Source organism: Pelobates fuscus, chromosome 8 (assembly GCF_036172605.1).
Source record: "Pelobates fuscus isolate aPelFus1 chromosome 8, aPelFus1.pri, whole genome shotgun sequence".
NCBI lineage: Eukaryota > Metazoa > Chordata > Amphibia > Anura > Pelobatidae > Pelobates > Pelobates fuscus.
The window spans coordinates 39,747,693-39,765,530 of NC_086324.1; the positions used below are offsets into that span (position 1 = coordinate 39,747,693).

Sequence of the window (17,838 nt, forward strand, 5' to 3'; positions counted from 1 at the left end):
GTGCAAATTGCATTTCTGCTGGTATGGTCAGTTTCAGGACATCACCTTGTACCTTCAGAAATCTTGGTGTTTGTTCACTAAGCAGTTGACTTGAGTCACTTGAAAATTGACTTTACAAATATACATAGAAAGAGGTGGCTACAAAATAACAGCCCTCCAGTTCTGCCCATTTAGATTTTCTAAATGTGTTTTCCAGCTCTTTTCTTCGGATTTCATAAAAGTGCTATTTAGTAGGGATGTGCATGGGCAAAAATTTTGGTTCGGTTCGGCACTTCCTTCCGAAATTCGGGACTTTGGCAATTCGGTTCGGCACTTCCGAAATTTGGGACTTTGCCAATTCGGGACTTTGGCAATTCGGGACTTCGGGAATTCTCTAACCCTAACCCTAACACTAACCCTACTCCTAACCCCTAACCACCACAACCAATTACACATCTAGGGTTAGGGTTAGAGCTAGGGGTAGGGTTAGGGGTAGGGTTAGATTCCTGTCATCATTCTCGTAATTTTCTCTCTTGTTTTGCCACTTTTCAGAAATCTGAAGCACTTCAGCACTTCCGAAATTCGGCATTTTGGTTCAGTTCAGCACTTTAGAAATTCGGCACTTTAGAAATTCGGCACTTCGGCAATGCGGTTCGGCACTTCCGAAATTTGTCACTTTGGAAATTCAGCAATTCATACATTCTGAAGCATCCGAATTGCTGAAATTCATTAAAATTTACATTTCGGAACGAAACGAATTGCACATGTCGCATACAATGTAGCCTCAAAGCATTGATAAACAAACTTACAGACAAGTTAGGCAAATCTATGACATTCCTTCCAGAACCTCACCCCTTCCCTTCCTGACTTTATACCTGCCAATATTGACAAGTATGAGAACATTTTATAGTAAAAACTATTAATGGTAAGGAATACAGAATAATAAATTTCAGTATAGGTGATCTGATGAGTCCACTCTTTGAAGAGCATGTGAGAAATGGAGTTTAAAATAAAATATGTTTATACTTCATAAGCATAGCGGAAAGAGCACACATTTAGACACCTCAAGGCCAAACTGGATGGGCCTTTTCAATATGTATAACAACCGCCCAAAGGGACTAAGCAGTAAAGGTCAAAGAAAGACTGCAGAACGGATCCAGACAGGGAAGAATACTGCCTTGAGATCTGGCAACTGACTGTGCCTTTACTTAGAAATGCAGCTACATTAAAAAAAATAACTGCTGCCCAAACAATTCTAATGCTTTAAGTAGAGTCCAGCTCAAACCAAGCTGTGCATCACTTCAGCGTGCATCCATTGAAATCCCAGCAAGTTAGCTATATATTTCACAGTTGTTCCAGATTTTGTATTCTTGTGATTCTGAGTGCCTCCTTTAGGTTTCTTGTTTCCTGATTTATGTCTTGCTACTCTGACTATACATTGTGTCCTTGTTCCTATGCCGCTTGTCTTGACCTATAAACCTGTTGACCTTGTCTTTGTCACATTTTTTTTTATCCTGGAAAGCATCTGGGCTGTTCTTCACTGATGGGAGGGGGAGGCAGCGTTCTGATGCCATTTGCAGTCCGCAAGGCTTTACCTTGATTGAGTGTACATGCAATTCCATGCTCCTAGGTCCCAGAAACCAACTGGAGACTTAAACAACATTATAATTTTGGGGGGGTCTAGCGTATATGCTATACTGTAGAGTTGTGCAAATTCGTCCAAATTTTGGGTGGCCGACAGTTAGTTCAACTCCCCGAACTCTGAAAAATATTTTTTTTTTGTGATTTTAAGTTTTTGTCCATAGCACCAAAAAATTATTGATTGAAAACAAAAGGGATTGATGGTTACAAGGCAGCCACTAAATGTTGATTTTTTTTAAAGGGACACTATAGTCACCTGAACAACTTTAGTTTAATGAAGCAGTTTTGGTGTATAGAACATGCCCCTGCAGCCTCACTGCTCAATCCTCTGCCATTTAGGAGTTAAATCCCTTTGTTTATTAACCCTAGTCACACCTCCCTGCATGTGACTTGCACAGCCTTCCATAAACACTTCCTGTAAAGAGAGCCCTATTTAGGCTTTCCTTATTGCAAGTTCTGTTTAATTAAGATTTTCTTATGCCCGGCTATGTTAATAGCTTGCTAGACCCTGCAAGAGCCTCCTGTATGTGATTAAAGTTCAATTTAGAGATTGAGATACAATTATTTAAGTTAAATTACATCTGTTTGAAAGTGAAACCAGTTTTTTTTTTCATGCAGGCTCTGTCAGTCATAGCCAGGGGAGGTGTGGCTAGGGCTGCATAAACAGAAACAAAGTGATTTAACTCCTAAATGACAGTGAATTGAGCAGTGCAATTGCAGGGGAATGATCTATACACTAAAACCGCTTTATTTAGCTAAAGTAATTTAGGTGACTATAGTGTTCCTTTAATGTGGCAATATCAATGCCTTAGAGTTGGGAAATCCAGACTCAAATACGGTCAGACCACCTCACCAGTAAGTGTCCCTGGGCAAGACACCTAACAATATATATCCACCTACCTCGAAGCCTCATAGATTGTAAGCTTGTTTGGGCAGGGCCTTCTTCAACTATAAAACTTCTATAATTGTGAAGCATTGTGGGATTTATTGGTACTAATAATTACAATAATAAATGATCAATAGAGGGGGAAAGGGAGTGGCAGTAAAACAATCGATATTATATATTATATATTGAAAAATATATATAAATATTGATTTATTTTTTACTGCTTCTCCTCTTTTTCAATATATTGCTTACTTCTTCTCACTTCTGCTTACTTCTTCTCACTTTGTGAACCAAATGGCACAAAATATTAGTTTACTGTAAAATATCTCCAACATGGGCTTGGCACTCACATTCCGGTCCTGTTCTCGCCTTGGTATTTTGTGCCCCATTACAACTTCCCAGAGAAATGCACTCAGAGGGCTTGTAGTCTTGTGTGATATATCCTTTATTTGTGCAAAGGTACAGTCAACTTGGACTTTTATAATAAAATATATACATAAATTATTTATATTTTGCAGTACACTGATTGGCCAGTGTTTTTGGATCGTTTGAATCGTTTTTCCTGAAACAATTGCATGGATGAAATTAATCTGAACGCCACATGGATGAAGCCAAATTGTCCAAAACATATATTTTTTTCGGATGCATCGATCCGGATTAATCAAATTTCCCCCCATGCATTATTCTAATATACAGCATATGAAATACAGATTCACTGACGATTTTTTATTTGGTACTTTGAACATGGCGTTTCTCATCACTCATAGTATTTGTAGCAAGTCACTAAACTCTGTGCTAAATGGACATCCTTTAACGTTCCATATATTCCGTACATTTGGTAAAAATAACAGGTGTAAAAATTTAAATAAAACTGCTGTAAAATGTTTTTACATTGTATTAAGTGTTGGATTTTTAATTCATACAGGAGTTTCTGCCCAGTTAACCAGCGCACGCTTACGTAGAAACACGTCTGTTGGGACACCATTTTGGATGGCTCCTGAGGTAAAAATTATAAACTAATCCTGTCACTTTTTTTTTGTGTTTCATAGTTGATTTTACATAATAAATTATGCTGACTTGCTCCAAATGGTTGGCATTAGTAATCAGCAATTTTTTTTCTTATATGCAATTCATAAAAATATATATTTCGAGAAAGCAATCTTACATATGCCACAAAAAAAGTAAGTAAAGGGTTAAACTTGTGCAGCATGAAACAGCTCTCTCTTGTATTAGCAGGCTTGGCTGGAATAATCTCCACCAAAGATGTTATGTGGAGCTGTAATGATGTGAGTGTCAAGAAGGGCAGAGAAAATAGGTGCAGTCCATTTGTAAAAAAAAAAAAAAAAAATACATATAATATAACATAAAACAATTAAAATCTACAAACAAATATTCACAGGTTGTGTTTTCAATCTCTGGATGCTTTTAGCAAGGCACAAATATTTTAGGCAAATATTTGAATGGCATGCATTAAATATTCAGTAAATAATATGATGTATCAGAAAATAAAACTGTTGGTTTGGTAATAAGGTGAAATAAAGATGGTATAAAAACAAAAAATAAAAGTTTTTTTTTCTATTAACGAAAGACCTAATAAAATTTTTTTTGATCTGTTAATATACTCTTTTCCCAAGATATATATTAAAAAAATCTGACAATTTCTTTAGTCCTAAGAAGTAATCTTTATAAAAATAAATACATACGTAAATATTAATTAATTTATTTTTTTTATAAATTTAGGTAGCAAAGATATTTCCAGCTTTCATGGTGCCAGTAGGTGCACCGTGCAACACTTAATTTTCAGCAGTTTTTCCATTCATACTGAATCAGCTAAATAGGATACAATCTTGCTTCATGAATGAGCACGGTGCTATGGCAACTGCTGCATTGCCATGGCAACATTTTCATTCACGAATCATCAATGTATCTCCTGAGCTGAATGAGAATGAACAAAAAACTGAGATACTAAATTTGTTGCATATGCTGTAGGTATTGGGAATACTTAGGTTTGAAAGTACAAACACAGGAAAAATGGCGGCGCCTAAAAAGTACACAGATAGTATTAAACAACTATATATAAATGTAAAAAAAAGTATAAATATCAATAGATATCAAAATAGGAAAGAAATAGTCTCATAACCATCTTGAATAAAATATACCCTCTTAGATGGTAATATGTGCAGTAGTAGTTAAAGTCAAGCGGAAAATTCTTGTCTAGAAGGGTATGTGAGTAAGTAAGGGTATGTAAGTTTCAGAACTCCTCGGTGCAGTCCATACTTAGCGTAAGGAGACAAAGAGCGAAAAATTCCAATGGTGCAATATATCAACTCAAACAAAGTGGGTGCAGTAAAATAACAATGGGTTACTCACATATAGTGAAGCTACAGCCAACTCCAGCTGGTAGAGCGTACAGTCTTATTATCCCCACTTACAGGATATGATGTAGGTGTCCTCAATGGAAAAGGTGCCAGAAATCTTACATGTATGTGGCTATTGTGGTCTCTGTGCAAAAAACTGTTGGACCTGCAAATTATGTAGATATCAGTCTTGTCTGGCAGGAGTCTGCACTGTTTTTTTTTTCAGGGTGAGGTAGGCTCTGCAGAGCATCAAAGTTCACACAAAAAAAAAAAAAAGAAGCCTTTAACTCGTTCACTACCGAGCGGTTTGCAGAAAAAACACCCCCAGAATCCAAGTATTTTTGGTGTCCTATCCTTTGTCCAATATGCATTCAGTTCTCAGTTGTGTGTGTTTGTACACTGATTAGCTACAACAGTAAAACCACCTGCGGAATTTGGAGTCCTCTTTCTTTTTATGTGAATTTTGATGCTCTGCATCAAAGTTCACATAACTGTTAATAATATTAAAATGTTTTTAATATTCTAAAAAAACATTTTGATTTTGTAATATTTTTATATTTTTTATATATATGGATGCATTTTTTTTGTAAATATATTTTTTATTATCATTTTATGTTCACAGTGAGACTCGCAGGTCTCTCCAAGCGTATCGTAACTGAAACACATTAGGCATTCACAGTGAGACTCGCAGGTCTCTTCGAGAGCATTGTAAGTGGAGCACGTGTGCTAGAACATGTACATAAAAACAAGTAGGGATTCGGGCTCGCAGGCCCACATCAGTGATGGACTCGCAGGTCCCTATTCAGTAATACAGTGGTTAGGCTTCCATTGTTGTTTTCGCGTGTCCCCCCCGGTTTGACTGTATACGGCCTCCCATCTAGGTCCCGTCAGGGCGTCTAGGTCTAGTGTGTGCGCGGCCTTGTTTTGTTGAGTGAGGGGGTGACCGCAGGCTTCGTGTGGTGTATGCCTATTTGACTCATGATTCCACTGTCAAGTGGTCAGATGTGTCCCAGTGTCTTCGGAGTATGGGTCTGCGGCCCAAATGAGGTTAGCAGGAGAAAATAGGGGGGGGGGGGAAGTGGGGGGAGGGAGAAGATCGGGGAGAGGGGGAGGATATGTGGGCTGTGTGGGAAAATAAGTGGGTAGGGTGGCGGGGTCAGTCGTGGGCGTCAGTTCTGTCAGGTGGGTCCTCTGCATCTAGGCGGGCGGTGAAGTCTGCCTGTGTGGTGGATACGATCCAGTGTGTCCAGATCTCCATGTATTTTGTGGTGGTGTTAGTCGCCCCCGAGTGTAGTTCTTCTATCGCCCTGAGTTCTTCCATTTGGTTCAACCATGTCCTAAGAGGAGGGGACCTATCTTGTCTCCAGTATTGTGGTATTACCTGTTTGGCTAATAGTCATGGACTTCTTGTATCGGGATCTGGGTATGGTCGTGTGGTGTAGTAGCATCGCCGCTGTCTCCAGTTGCGAAGGTGCGTCTGAGAATTTCTCCAGGATGGCGTGTATGCCCTTCCAGAATGGTTTGATTCTGTGGCATTCCCACCATAGGTGTAGTGTAGTCCCCTTTGCCTCTCCACACCGCCAACATAGGTCGGAGTGTGAGGGGTCTATTGCATGGAGTTTATATGGGGTACGGTACTAGTAGCTCAGCAGTTTAAATGCCGTCTCTTGTGTCTTGGTGAAAGTAGAACAGTGGTGTGTGAGATAGCATATTTTTTCCCACTCTGTCTCGGTAAATTTCTTCCCCAGTGTAGTTTCCCATTTGCCCTTGAAGGCAGGAATCTCTGTCAGAGTCTCCCTTTGTAGTAGCAAGTATATGAATGATATGCCGTGGGGTAGAGGGTCTGGGTGTATACAGTACTCTTCGAAGGTAGTCGGGTTTCTAGTATGGGCTCGTCCCCCGGGTAGGGAGTCTATGTAGTTCGACAGCTGTTTGTAATTGAAGGTTTGCAGGAATGTAGGGGGTGTGTTCTCTGTCAGGTTCGCAAGTGTCTTCCGGCCAGTATGTGTGTATATGTGGTGTAGCCTGGGGATGGGCGTGCGGATGATATCTCTGAAGGCGCTCGGATCGAGGCCGGGGGGGAAAGTCATGGTTATGGATTAAGGGCAGCAGGGGCGAGGGGTGTTGGGTTAGTCCGTGTACTCGGGCCGCCCTGTGCCATACTCGTAGGGTATGTTGTGCTACGGAGGAGCATCCCCAGCCGAGTCCACCCCCGGAGCACCACGGTAGGACCGACACTGGTCCCGCCGTCTCTGTCTCTTCTACCACCTTCCACAGTTTGTGGACGTTGGTCTTGGTCCATTCCATGGCTCTCTGTAAGTGTCCTGCCGTGAAGTATAAGTGGAAGTCAGGGATGGCCAGCCCTCCCCTCTCCTTGGATAGTGTAAGGGCCTGGAACTTAATCCTTGGTCTTTTCCCGTTCCATATGTAGCTACCTGTCATCGAGCGTAAAGCTGTAAAAAATCCTTTGGGGATTGTTATGGGGAGCGTCTGGAACAGGTAGAGTAGGCGTGGGAGGAGGTTCATTTTAATAACTTGGATCCTACCCAGCCACGAAATATGTGGGTAGGACCATTCAGTTAGTTCTCTCTTGAATAAGTTTAGCATAGGGGTAAAGGTTTCTCTGTATAGGTCCTCCTTCTGTTTGGTCAGCCACATACCCAGGTAGCGTATTTTATGCTCTGCCCACTGGAATGGGAAGCTAGTGCGGAGAGGGGAGGCTCGGCCATTGGGCAGGTCAGCATTCAAGATGTAGGATTTGGAGTAATTTATTTTTAGATTGGAGATGACTCCAAATATCTTGAAGGCTTGAAGTATGTTGGGGAGGGAGATCTCTGGTCTAGTAACAAAAAAAAGGAGGTCGTCTGCGTAGGCGGCCACTTTGTGGTGTGTGTCCCCCGTTTGTATGCCTGTGATGTTGTGGTGCTGTCTGATAGCTGTCAGGAGGGGTTCAAGGGCAAGGACGAAGAGCAATGGGGATAGTGGGCATCCCTGACGGGTGCCATTATGAATAGGGAACTCATCTGTTAGTGCCCCATTCACTATTACGTGGGCCGTGGGTCTGTCATACATGGCCTCGACCCAACTGCGCATGTGGGGTCCAAGTCCCACATGGGTTAGGATCTGGAACAAGTATTCCCATACCACCCTGTCGAAGGCCTTCTCTGCGTCAGTGGACAGCAGAAGGAGGCCCCCGGCGTCTCTGTTCTTGTTGTGCATGAGGGCGAGGGCCCTAATGGTGTTGTCTCTCGCCTCACGGTTTGCTATGAACCCGACCTGGTCAGGGTGGACCAGTGTGGGGATATGCGGCTGCAAGCGCATGGCCAAGATCTTTGCCATCAATTTGATATCGCAGTTGATAAGGGAGATGGGTCTGTAGTTCCCACAGTGCTCTGCGTCCTTGCCCTCTTTTGGGATGATGGTTATGTGCGCTGTCAACGCTTGCTTGGGGAAGTGATGGCCTTCTCTTACCGTGTTAAATGAGGCCAGCATTGGCTGGTATAGTTTGTCCGCGAAGTGTTTGTAATAACAGAGAGGCAGGCCATCTGGGCCCGGACTCTTACCGGGTTTGGTGCGTTTTATTGCCAATGCCAGTTCCTCTATTGAGATGGGTTTGTCTAGTTGGTCAGTGACCTGCTGATCTAATGTAGGTAATTTGTGTGCTTGCATGTATTGCTGGATGGAGTCTTTTAAGTGAGCAGTCGCCGTTTCCGACTGTGGTTGGGGGAGCGAGTAGAGCTCCGAGTAGTAAGCTCTCACTGTCTGCAAGATCTCTGTCGGTAGGCGGCGTACTGAGCCCTGTCTGTCTCTTATTTTGTCGATATAGGTCATCTGTCACCGTTTCGCCAGCATTCTAGTTAGAAGTTTGCCGCTTTTGTTCCCATGTAGGGAGAAAAAGGCCTTGTGTCTGAGTACTTCCCTGTGGTGTTTGGAGTGGAGCAGCGAGGTCAAGTCACGTCGTAGTTGTAGTAGTCGTGCTTGGTGGGTTGGGGTTTGTGCTTGTTTATGTAGCGTGTCATGTTTGTGTATGTCCTCTATAAGTTCAGTGAGTCGGGCTTCCCTTTGTTTTTTGAGTTCTGCTCCCTTCTGTATGAAGTGTCCCCGTATGACGCTCTTGTGTGCCTCCCACCTGATCGTCCGGGGGGGGGGGGGTCCTAGGGTGTGTTGTCTTGGAAGTAGTCAGTCAGGACCTTACCGAAGTGTGCGGCCAGGTCCTGGCGTGATAGCAAGTATTCGTTCAGTCTCCATTTGGCTATAGCGGGTCTGAGGAGTGGGGACTGGAGGGTGACGGGGGCATGATCCGACCAGGTCGCCACCCCCAGCTTTGCGTCTCGTACCAAGGGGAGGTGATACTGTGTTGTGAGAAAGTAGTCTATGCGGGTGTATGTCCGGTGGGGGTGAGAGTAGAAAGTGAAATCCCATTCGTCCGGGTGGTGTGCTCTCCAGCAGTCAACTAGTCTGTGTTTGGTCAGTAGGGATTTAATCGCGTTGAGGTGCTGTTTGGGGAGGTGTGAAGTACCTGTGGAACAGTCCCAGGCCGGATCCATAGCTATATTTAAGTCGCCCCCTATTGTGAGGACCCCCTCAGCGAATGTGTGCAGTTTATGCAAGGTGCTTTTAAGGTAGCGGTAATGTCTACCGTTTGGTGCATATAGTGTGGCGAAGGTGTATAAGTGTTCAGCCACTGTGCCTTTTATAAAGAGGTATCTACCTTCCCGGTCAGTCATGCTTGCCTTCTCTATAAACGGTACTTTTTTGTTGATCAGTATCGCCACCCCCCTGGATTTCCCCCCTGTGGAAGTCGCTGTAGAACCCTATTGGGAAGTGATGATTGGTCAGCTTGGGCCTGTCCCCCTCCCGGAACTGGGTCTCCTGTATCATGACTATTGAGGCTTTCTGTGAATGAAAGTCCCTCAATGCCCCCGTCCTCTTCTCCGGCTTGTTAAGTCCTTTGGCGTTTATGGAGAGGATGGTAAGGTCGCTCGGTGGATGCATTTTTTTTACATTTTTTAATATTTGAATATTTAAAAAAAATTATTTTAAAAGTTTATCCATCAACATTAAATCGAGCAATAATTTGAATATTATCAGCGGCCAATGCTCTTATTGAGCATTTAATGGGAATCTGTACTGCTTACCTGGTCCTCCTCTCCCATCCCGCATCATCTTATAAAGGTGGGTGTTACACTTCTGTTTGGGGACAGTTCCCCAAGCATGGCAAACCACCTCCATGATGCTGACATGCTGGCATTGTTGTCATGTCACACTGTTTCTATACTCCCTAATCAGTGCTAGCAGCATCGACTAGCATGTTATCATAGCAATCACTGCACGTGCATTGTGGTTGCTATGGATGGAGGGCAGGGGGACCTCAGGTCTCTTTGGAACTGGCTCTCAGTTCCTCTATATTGAGTGTCTGGCGATGAATTGGAAGCCAGATGGGAGAAAACCTGGTTTTAAATATGATTTTCTCCAGGTCTATACATTTGCAAGCAAAACTGATCGAATAATGTATAGATGGGGTTTTAAGCTCTTTTAAAATGGTTAAAGTTGTGCTTTTCATGACAGTTACCCTTTAATGCTTAAACATATGAATGTAATGAATCAACTTGTGAAAGCTAAAAAAAATGGATGATATTGTATTCACATGTACAGAGGTTCCTTCTTTACCAAGTTTTCTACTGCAAAACTCCACTTCCAAAAACCTCAGACTTCTTTTAAAAAAATTCCAAGGGAAGAAACAGTATGGTCAGTATAGGCAAGAAAGAACTACATGCATTTGGTTATCTTAAAGAAAAAGAAACAACTGAACCAGTAATCTGCAAAGGCAACATGTAGATCAATTGAAGTCAAGACCCAGAACCAACACTAGAAATGTCAAAGTCTAGACAGGTGATGAGCAGATGGAACCAGTTAAGTTTGTTCCAGAAAATAGTTGACTTTACCAAGCTATCCAGCTCTCTGTTTCTGCTGATGTAGACTGGATAATGATCCATTTGCACTTCAATAACAACCAATCATTTACAGCTGAAACGTTAAGAAAAGGTAACATCCAGAAGAGGTGAAGAAATGTTCTAGGGCTTCAGTATTAGGCTCTGGAAGATTGCATGGGTAAGAACCAGAACACAGAGAGCATTACTAATAGTCTAATCGCAGGCATAGGCAACCTTCGGCACTGCAGATGTTTTGGACTACACCTTCCATGATGCTTTGCCAGCATTATGGGTGTAAGAGCATTATGGGGGATGTACTCCACAACATCTGGAGTGCCGAAGGTTGCCTATCCTAATGACTACTAGAAAATATGCAGACAATGAGGTACAAAAGCAGACACAGACAATAGAACAGTTTAATATACTATTTGTTATAATCATGTTGCCCTATAATTGTATATATATCATGTGTCTATGAGTCGCCTCGTTGTTGCTCTTACTTACCACTCTTTACTTGGTCTTTAATTATAGTAACAACAACACACATTTTTGACTACCCCTCTCATTTTCAGCTCTTCAGCCACATCAGCTCAGCTCCCCTATCATGACCACAAATTGGGTTAAGTTTGACGATAGACAGACAGTTCACACTACATTTATACCCAAAGTCTGAAAAGAGAGCTAATCACTACTCATTAGAGATTAAAACATAATAAACTGATATGTTAAAATGTCATGTACATTAAAACCACTTACTTGGCAAATGTGGACAGGTGATTGGGTAGTCGGTGATCATAGGCATTGCTGGGGTGGCTGGCTTTAGGGGCTGAAGCCCTGCATGTTTTGCTCTTTAGCCCCAGATCTTTACAGAAGTTAAAGGAGGCGTGTTAGTGTTTATGTTTTCTGCTATTTAGAATTTTACATCGGGCAGCTTTTTCTCAAATTATAAAAAGAAAGATCAGTAGTACAGTGATTCATCAGGAATAGGACACATAAGGAGAGGGGGTGGTGCCCCCCCAGGTGACAGTCAGGATTGTGCGTTGGGTTAAAGAACTTTACTGCACATTCCTCTATTAGTGACATAGTGTGACAGGCTTGCATTGAATAGCTGGCTGTGCAGTGTGCTTGTTTCCAGCTATGATTTATCTGCGATCCCACAAAGAGCATCGGCAGCACGTTATTCATGGGAAGACAAGAGAGCGATAACATAGAAAAGTGGGCTATATCATATCACATCCCCACCTCTCTGTTAGAGCAGGGCTCATCAAGCTTTTCTTTGGGCTCAAGTCCCTGGTGTTTCTGGCATCTAGCAACTCCCCTGTGTTTTCATTGGAGAGTTAAAGGGGATTCTTTGTTCTAGAAAACACCCTCTGGATTCTCCAATTAGTTGAGTTGTTTTCCATATTACTGCTTAAAGTGGTAGTGTCGCCACTGCCCCCCAAAATTAGTATTTCATAAAGATACAATCTGTATGAAATACTCACATTGACTGTGTTGGAATCTACCTGAGATTTCAACTCATTTAATAGACAGACAAAGTCAAAGTATGGGCTACTTTGTCTTAGTATTTTTCCTCCACTTGACAAGTTTGACAAAAGTCAAAGCCACCTTGTCACGCTTTCAGCTATTACTAGGGATGACTGAGGGGAAAATGGCTCAATGTCGTACTCTTATGCATGCGCAAAAGTACAACGCTGACACGGGCAGTTGGCAGGTGAAGCGCCTGGAGTTACAAAGAATTGGCAGTAATTGGATGGCAGCAGCCTCGAGAGACAAGTCCAGGTAAGTATATCTCACCTTCCCCTATTCCCCACTGCAACCAGCAACCAAATTATCCAAAGAACCCCAGATGGTGACAGATCCTCTTTAATATAATTCTCCTGAATCAGTGCTGGATAATATCCAATTGTTGGTTATTTCCAATGATGGCTAGTGGTCTCCTGCCCTTTGCCTATGGGATAACATTGATAAATATTAACATATTAAAATTACTTTTTTATACATATATTGGCTATTACATAGCTTTTCATAATTACCTTACTTGAATTGTTAGAGTAAATGCGGCAAATACATTATGGAAAATTAGAGCCTTTTGATTCTTTACCCCTCCATTTCCCTATTCATTTTATTTAATCTTCCGTTTTCAAACCGAGTGCTCTTTGTATTAGGTTATGTTGCGAGAGGATAATTGCAAACATTAGTAGCAGTTTCTCCTGACACTCATCAGGCCTAATTCACAAGTCTGTTGACTACACCATGGGATTCAAGGTCAGATTCAGGTTAATAGCCTCAGGGCTGTTTACTTTTACTCACAATTTATATAAAATTAGCCTAGATCATTTGGGTATTTTGTCTGTGTACAGACATATAAATGTGGGACTTTGCTGTTTGAGCATATTGTCCAGGTCTATCTCTAATGCATCCAATGTTAAAGTGATATGCATTAGATACTGGGATACAATGTATATAATTGCTTGCAGTATATTTTCCTGACATTGTCTTTCTGCTGACATAACAATACTATTGAACAACTAATGAGGTAAAAGGTACTAATAAGCATAATCCAATTCAGCAAGGTTTATCTAAAGTAAACACAATACACTTTTATTTTGCACAGTGATCATCCTGTCAAGATGGTGCATAAATTATTAAATGTTTAACTAGATTAAGCTTATTTAACATATAGAGATAGTATTAAAATCTCCCTTGTCTTCTGTTTACTGTTACTTAAATCATTAAACATTCTCAGCTTAATGAGAAGTCGTTAGTCTTGAGTTTAGCACCACTAACGTAAACAAACCAGGAAGTAACTGGATATGTTGTCTGATTGACAGCTAGAGGGGTGTAACTAGGCCAATTGATATAAGTGACAATTTCTATTGAATTCTGCACTTTTTATAAAATTTAAAAAAGAAGATACACTCTTCACACATACAGCATTTAAGCAAGTTAAGGTGCTTCAGGGGTCCGGAGTGTCCACTTTGTGAAGAGTATCAAGTTTTTAGATTCATTTTTATCAACTTCCCATGGCCATCGTCTCTGATAGACACTATTCTCTCACTGACCTCTGTTGTTCTACTTCTGGTTACTCTCTTATTTTATTGGACAACTGTTCTAAAGTTAGAAATACAACACATTTTTGTATAAAAAAGTGACTGGAATAACATAGTCTGCAGAGATTTTCTAGCTGATGAGGAATCTCATTCATTTTCCTGTTAACATCACCCCTTACAAATATATTTTATAGCCTTCGGTTAAATGCTAAAGCATTGTGCATCTTATAGTGGAATAAACAAAAGTCTCACGGACTGGTTAGCAATTTGTTTTGCTGAAACAGTAACATTATTATGATCATCGGTGAAACAATTCATTAAATGCTCTGTACAAGAGATTTGTAGGTATAGATTATTGCAAAATGTAAGTCCAGCAAACAAGTTAAAAAAGAAAACAGAATTTCAAGCAGGAAAGAAAACAGAGAGAGTTTAAACAAGAAGTGGTGAGAGCTTTCAATTTGTATCTTTTAACTTCCAACTGCTGTAGCCTTTGTTTGTTATAATGACGGCCTTTTTTTACTTAGAATACAATGAAACTGATATTTAACATCTGGTTGACAATCAAACTCATATCTTCATGGACAACAAATGATTTCAAATTTCCATAAAACATTTCCCATGTCTACAATGAACTAGAGAGGACAGCAGATACAAGAACACAAACCCCCAAAATCTAGCTTCTACATTGATGATTGAAGTATTAATGTAACTATTCAGAATTACGTATTTACATTTACGGGAAATCAGCAAAAATCAATCAAAGATGAGTGTAGAGGTGATAATAATGTCAGGTTTTACTGGTGGAAGGGAAATGTTGTCCATTATTTTAAAAAATATGGTTATAAATAAAGCTTTTTTAATTTAGAGGTTAATGCTGTAATTAGTGAATGTATCTCTGTGTAAGTGATTGCAATTGTAGCATGGCGGTTGTTGTGAATTGAATTTCCCATGATGCTTAGCCAGCTTTCCATGTCCCATGATGCTGAGGCAATGTTTACCATAAATGCTCTGAGCGTTTGCACCAGCAGCAGTAGATGTAAACCACCCAGTACCCAAGGGATGAGCCATTGAAAGGGTTAATAGCTTTTGACACAGTCACACACAACAGCAACTATTTCAGTGTGACCTTCACATTTCTTTCTTTTTAATGCAAGTAGTCACTTCTGTAGCTTTGCTCTCCTTCCAGTTACCCCTGACTTTACAAATATTACTCCTGTGGCAAACATCATTAAAATGTAAATCAGGTGTGTACCATCCATAACAATTTCTATGCAAAACCGAATTGCGTATGCTGCTGTGATCATACCAACCAAGGATATAAATAAATAAACACCCTTTTTATTCTAGCTCCTGGGTTATTCTCTCTCAGGAGACAGTTTAGCTTTTCATTGTTTACAATGTTATGACTCCCTTTATAAAGAGTCTACTGATACACAGGTTCCAAAGAGAGAGTGGGGTTGGAGATACGGTGAGCTGAGGAAGGGTGGGTCACCTTATGCTCGGGTTTCCTGGTACGTAGAACAAAATAGTTCCTGGTACGTAAAACAAAATGGCTCTGCTTTGTGGTCACAATAAGCTAATTTGGCACAAATCAATAATTTTTAACGTGCACAAAGCAAAACCTAATGTAATAATATTTGCTAGCCAGTATGAGGATCGAAAGAAGTATCCTTCTGGAGCCATAGCATCACAAAAATACAGGAAGTTTAATTAAAACCCTGCTTGGGCCATACTACCCATATCATCCTAAGGCCAATCCTGACTGTAGCGGAGAGCTGATTTCTCGCAGCTATTCTCCACTTTAGATCCAAGGGAGGCTCAGGAACAAGTCATTAGTAAATCCACAGCAGAGTTTCCAGCAGGTAAAAAGGTTCAGCGAAATCCCCACAGCACTCCCAATAACTGGACGACACACAGTTTCAGGAGTAGAACTGACAATCGTTTATTCCAAGGTTTCTTATAAAGCCTGCTCCCATGCAAGGGAGGGAACTACAGTAATTATGACAGTAACCAATACCATTCTTGTTACCTCCCACACATCTCCTCCCCTCAGAGTGAGTCATAATCCCCTTAAGTTGTACAGTACTTTACCCCAAACTTGGATGTACCCCTAAACCATCACATATCCTTAATATCAGGGTACCGCTAGGTAGCCCTGATCTGGGTGAATATAATATCCAAAATTCACCCAGATCGGACCAGGGGTTCGGTAGTTACAGGCAGGGGAAGTTTGACCGACCGCACACGAGTTGGTATCCGAAAAGGGTTCCACGAGAATGGGCCCTGCGGTCGGTCTCCGTTCGGCAGTTAAAACAGGCATTTATAATTGCCATCCACATTTGCATTCACCTAGATAGTGATTCCCTCATTCGGTACTTTATTACTACCGAATGGGGATTCGTTATGTGTCTCCGTTCGGCAGTTACGGAGCTCTGGAGGTCTCAGCGGTGTTTGGTTGTTTGAGTGTCCGATTTGAGTTCCAGGCACTCGACGACCAAACACCGCTGGGATTTTCATGCGTAAGATGGCCGCCGCCACGTGTACGCATGCCGAATGGCGGCCACCCAGATACAATGCTAATGAGCCGGTTAACTTGCGGTTGGAAGGAATGTGAACTTTAATAGCCGGCACACTTCTCTCTGGGGTGGTCCCTCCGTTCGGTAGTTTCCATAAGTATATAGTACGGATGGAAACTACCGAATACCATACAATTCACATAATACACACATGAATAGCAATTTCAACATAGGGAAAACATATACAAACACAGTCACACAGGCATTTTGCAGGACAGGCTCACTGCATTCCGCTACACTGCTCCCCCTTGCCCACAAGCCGGCATACACAGTCTGATCCCACACGGATCGGCTTGGGGATGACCGGGGTGCTCACGGATCATTTCTCCAGATCAGTTTGTCGCGACAACCCGTCGGCGTTTCCATTTTGCTTACCCGGGCGGTATTGAATGTTAAAGTCAAAAGGCTGCAGCGCCAAACTCCATCGCAGCCGCCTGGCATTGTCCCCACACCGCTGGGATTTTCATGCGTAAGATGGCCGCCGCCACGTGTACGCATGCCGAATGGCGGCCACCCAGATACAATGCTAATGAGCCGGTTAACTTGCGGTTGGAAGGAATGTGAACTTTAATAGCCGGCACACTTCTCTCTGGGGTGGTCCCTCCGTTCGGTAGTTTCCATAAGTATATAGTACGGATGGAAACTACCGAATACCATACAATTCACATAATACACACATGAATAGCAATTTCAACATAGGGAAAACATATACAAACACAGTCACACAGGCATTTTGCAGGACAGGCTCACTGCATTCCGCTACACTGCTCCCCCTTGCCCACAAGCCGGCATACACAGTCTGATCCCACACGGATCGGCTTGGGGATGACCGGGGTGCTCACGGATCATTTCTCCAGATCAGTTTGTCGCGACAACCCGTCGGTGTTTCCATTTTGCTTACCCGGGCGGTATTGAATGTTAAAGTCAAAAGGCTGCAGCGCCAAACTCCAGCGCAGCAGCCTGGCATTGTCCCCAGCCACCCGGTTCAGCCAGACTAACGGGTTGTGATCCGTGAGCAGCGAAAAAGCCTGTCCGTACAAGTAGGGTTGCAATTTCTTCAAGGCCCACACCACAGCCAGGCATTCCTTCTCGATGGCGGCGTAGCTTACTTCCCGGGGTAAAAGTTTGCGACTGATGTAAGCCACGGGATGTTCTCCGCCATCGGCCCCGACTTGGCTCAATACTGCCCCCAATCCAAACATAGAAGCGTCTGTGTGAACAAGAAAACGTTTAGTTGGATTGGGAGCGGCCAAGACAGGGGCATTAACAAGTGCATCTTTCAAGTGTTGGAATGCCTGCTCACACTCCGGGGTCCAGGTTACTTGGCGGGGAAGGTTTTTACGTGTCAGGTCCGTGAGGGGTTTGGCCAGGGCACTATAATTGGGGACAAATTTCCGGTAATACCCTGCTGTC

At 42.2% G+C, this 17,838-nt stretch overlaps 1 protein-coding gene across 1 annotated transcript in view; it reads left to right on the forward strand.

Annotated features, from left to right (window-relative positions):
- The window catches only part of MYO3B (myosin IIIB), a 382,767-nt gene that overhangs the window by 87,188 nt on the left and 277,741 nt on the right, over positions 1–17,838 (forward strand). The window contains exon 6 of the mRNA XM_063429713.1: positions 3,432–3,508. Coding sequence (XP_063285783.1) covers positions 3,432–3,508 — 77 coding nt within the window. The remainder of the gene's footprint in view (positions 1–3,431; positions 3,509–17,838) is intronic.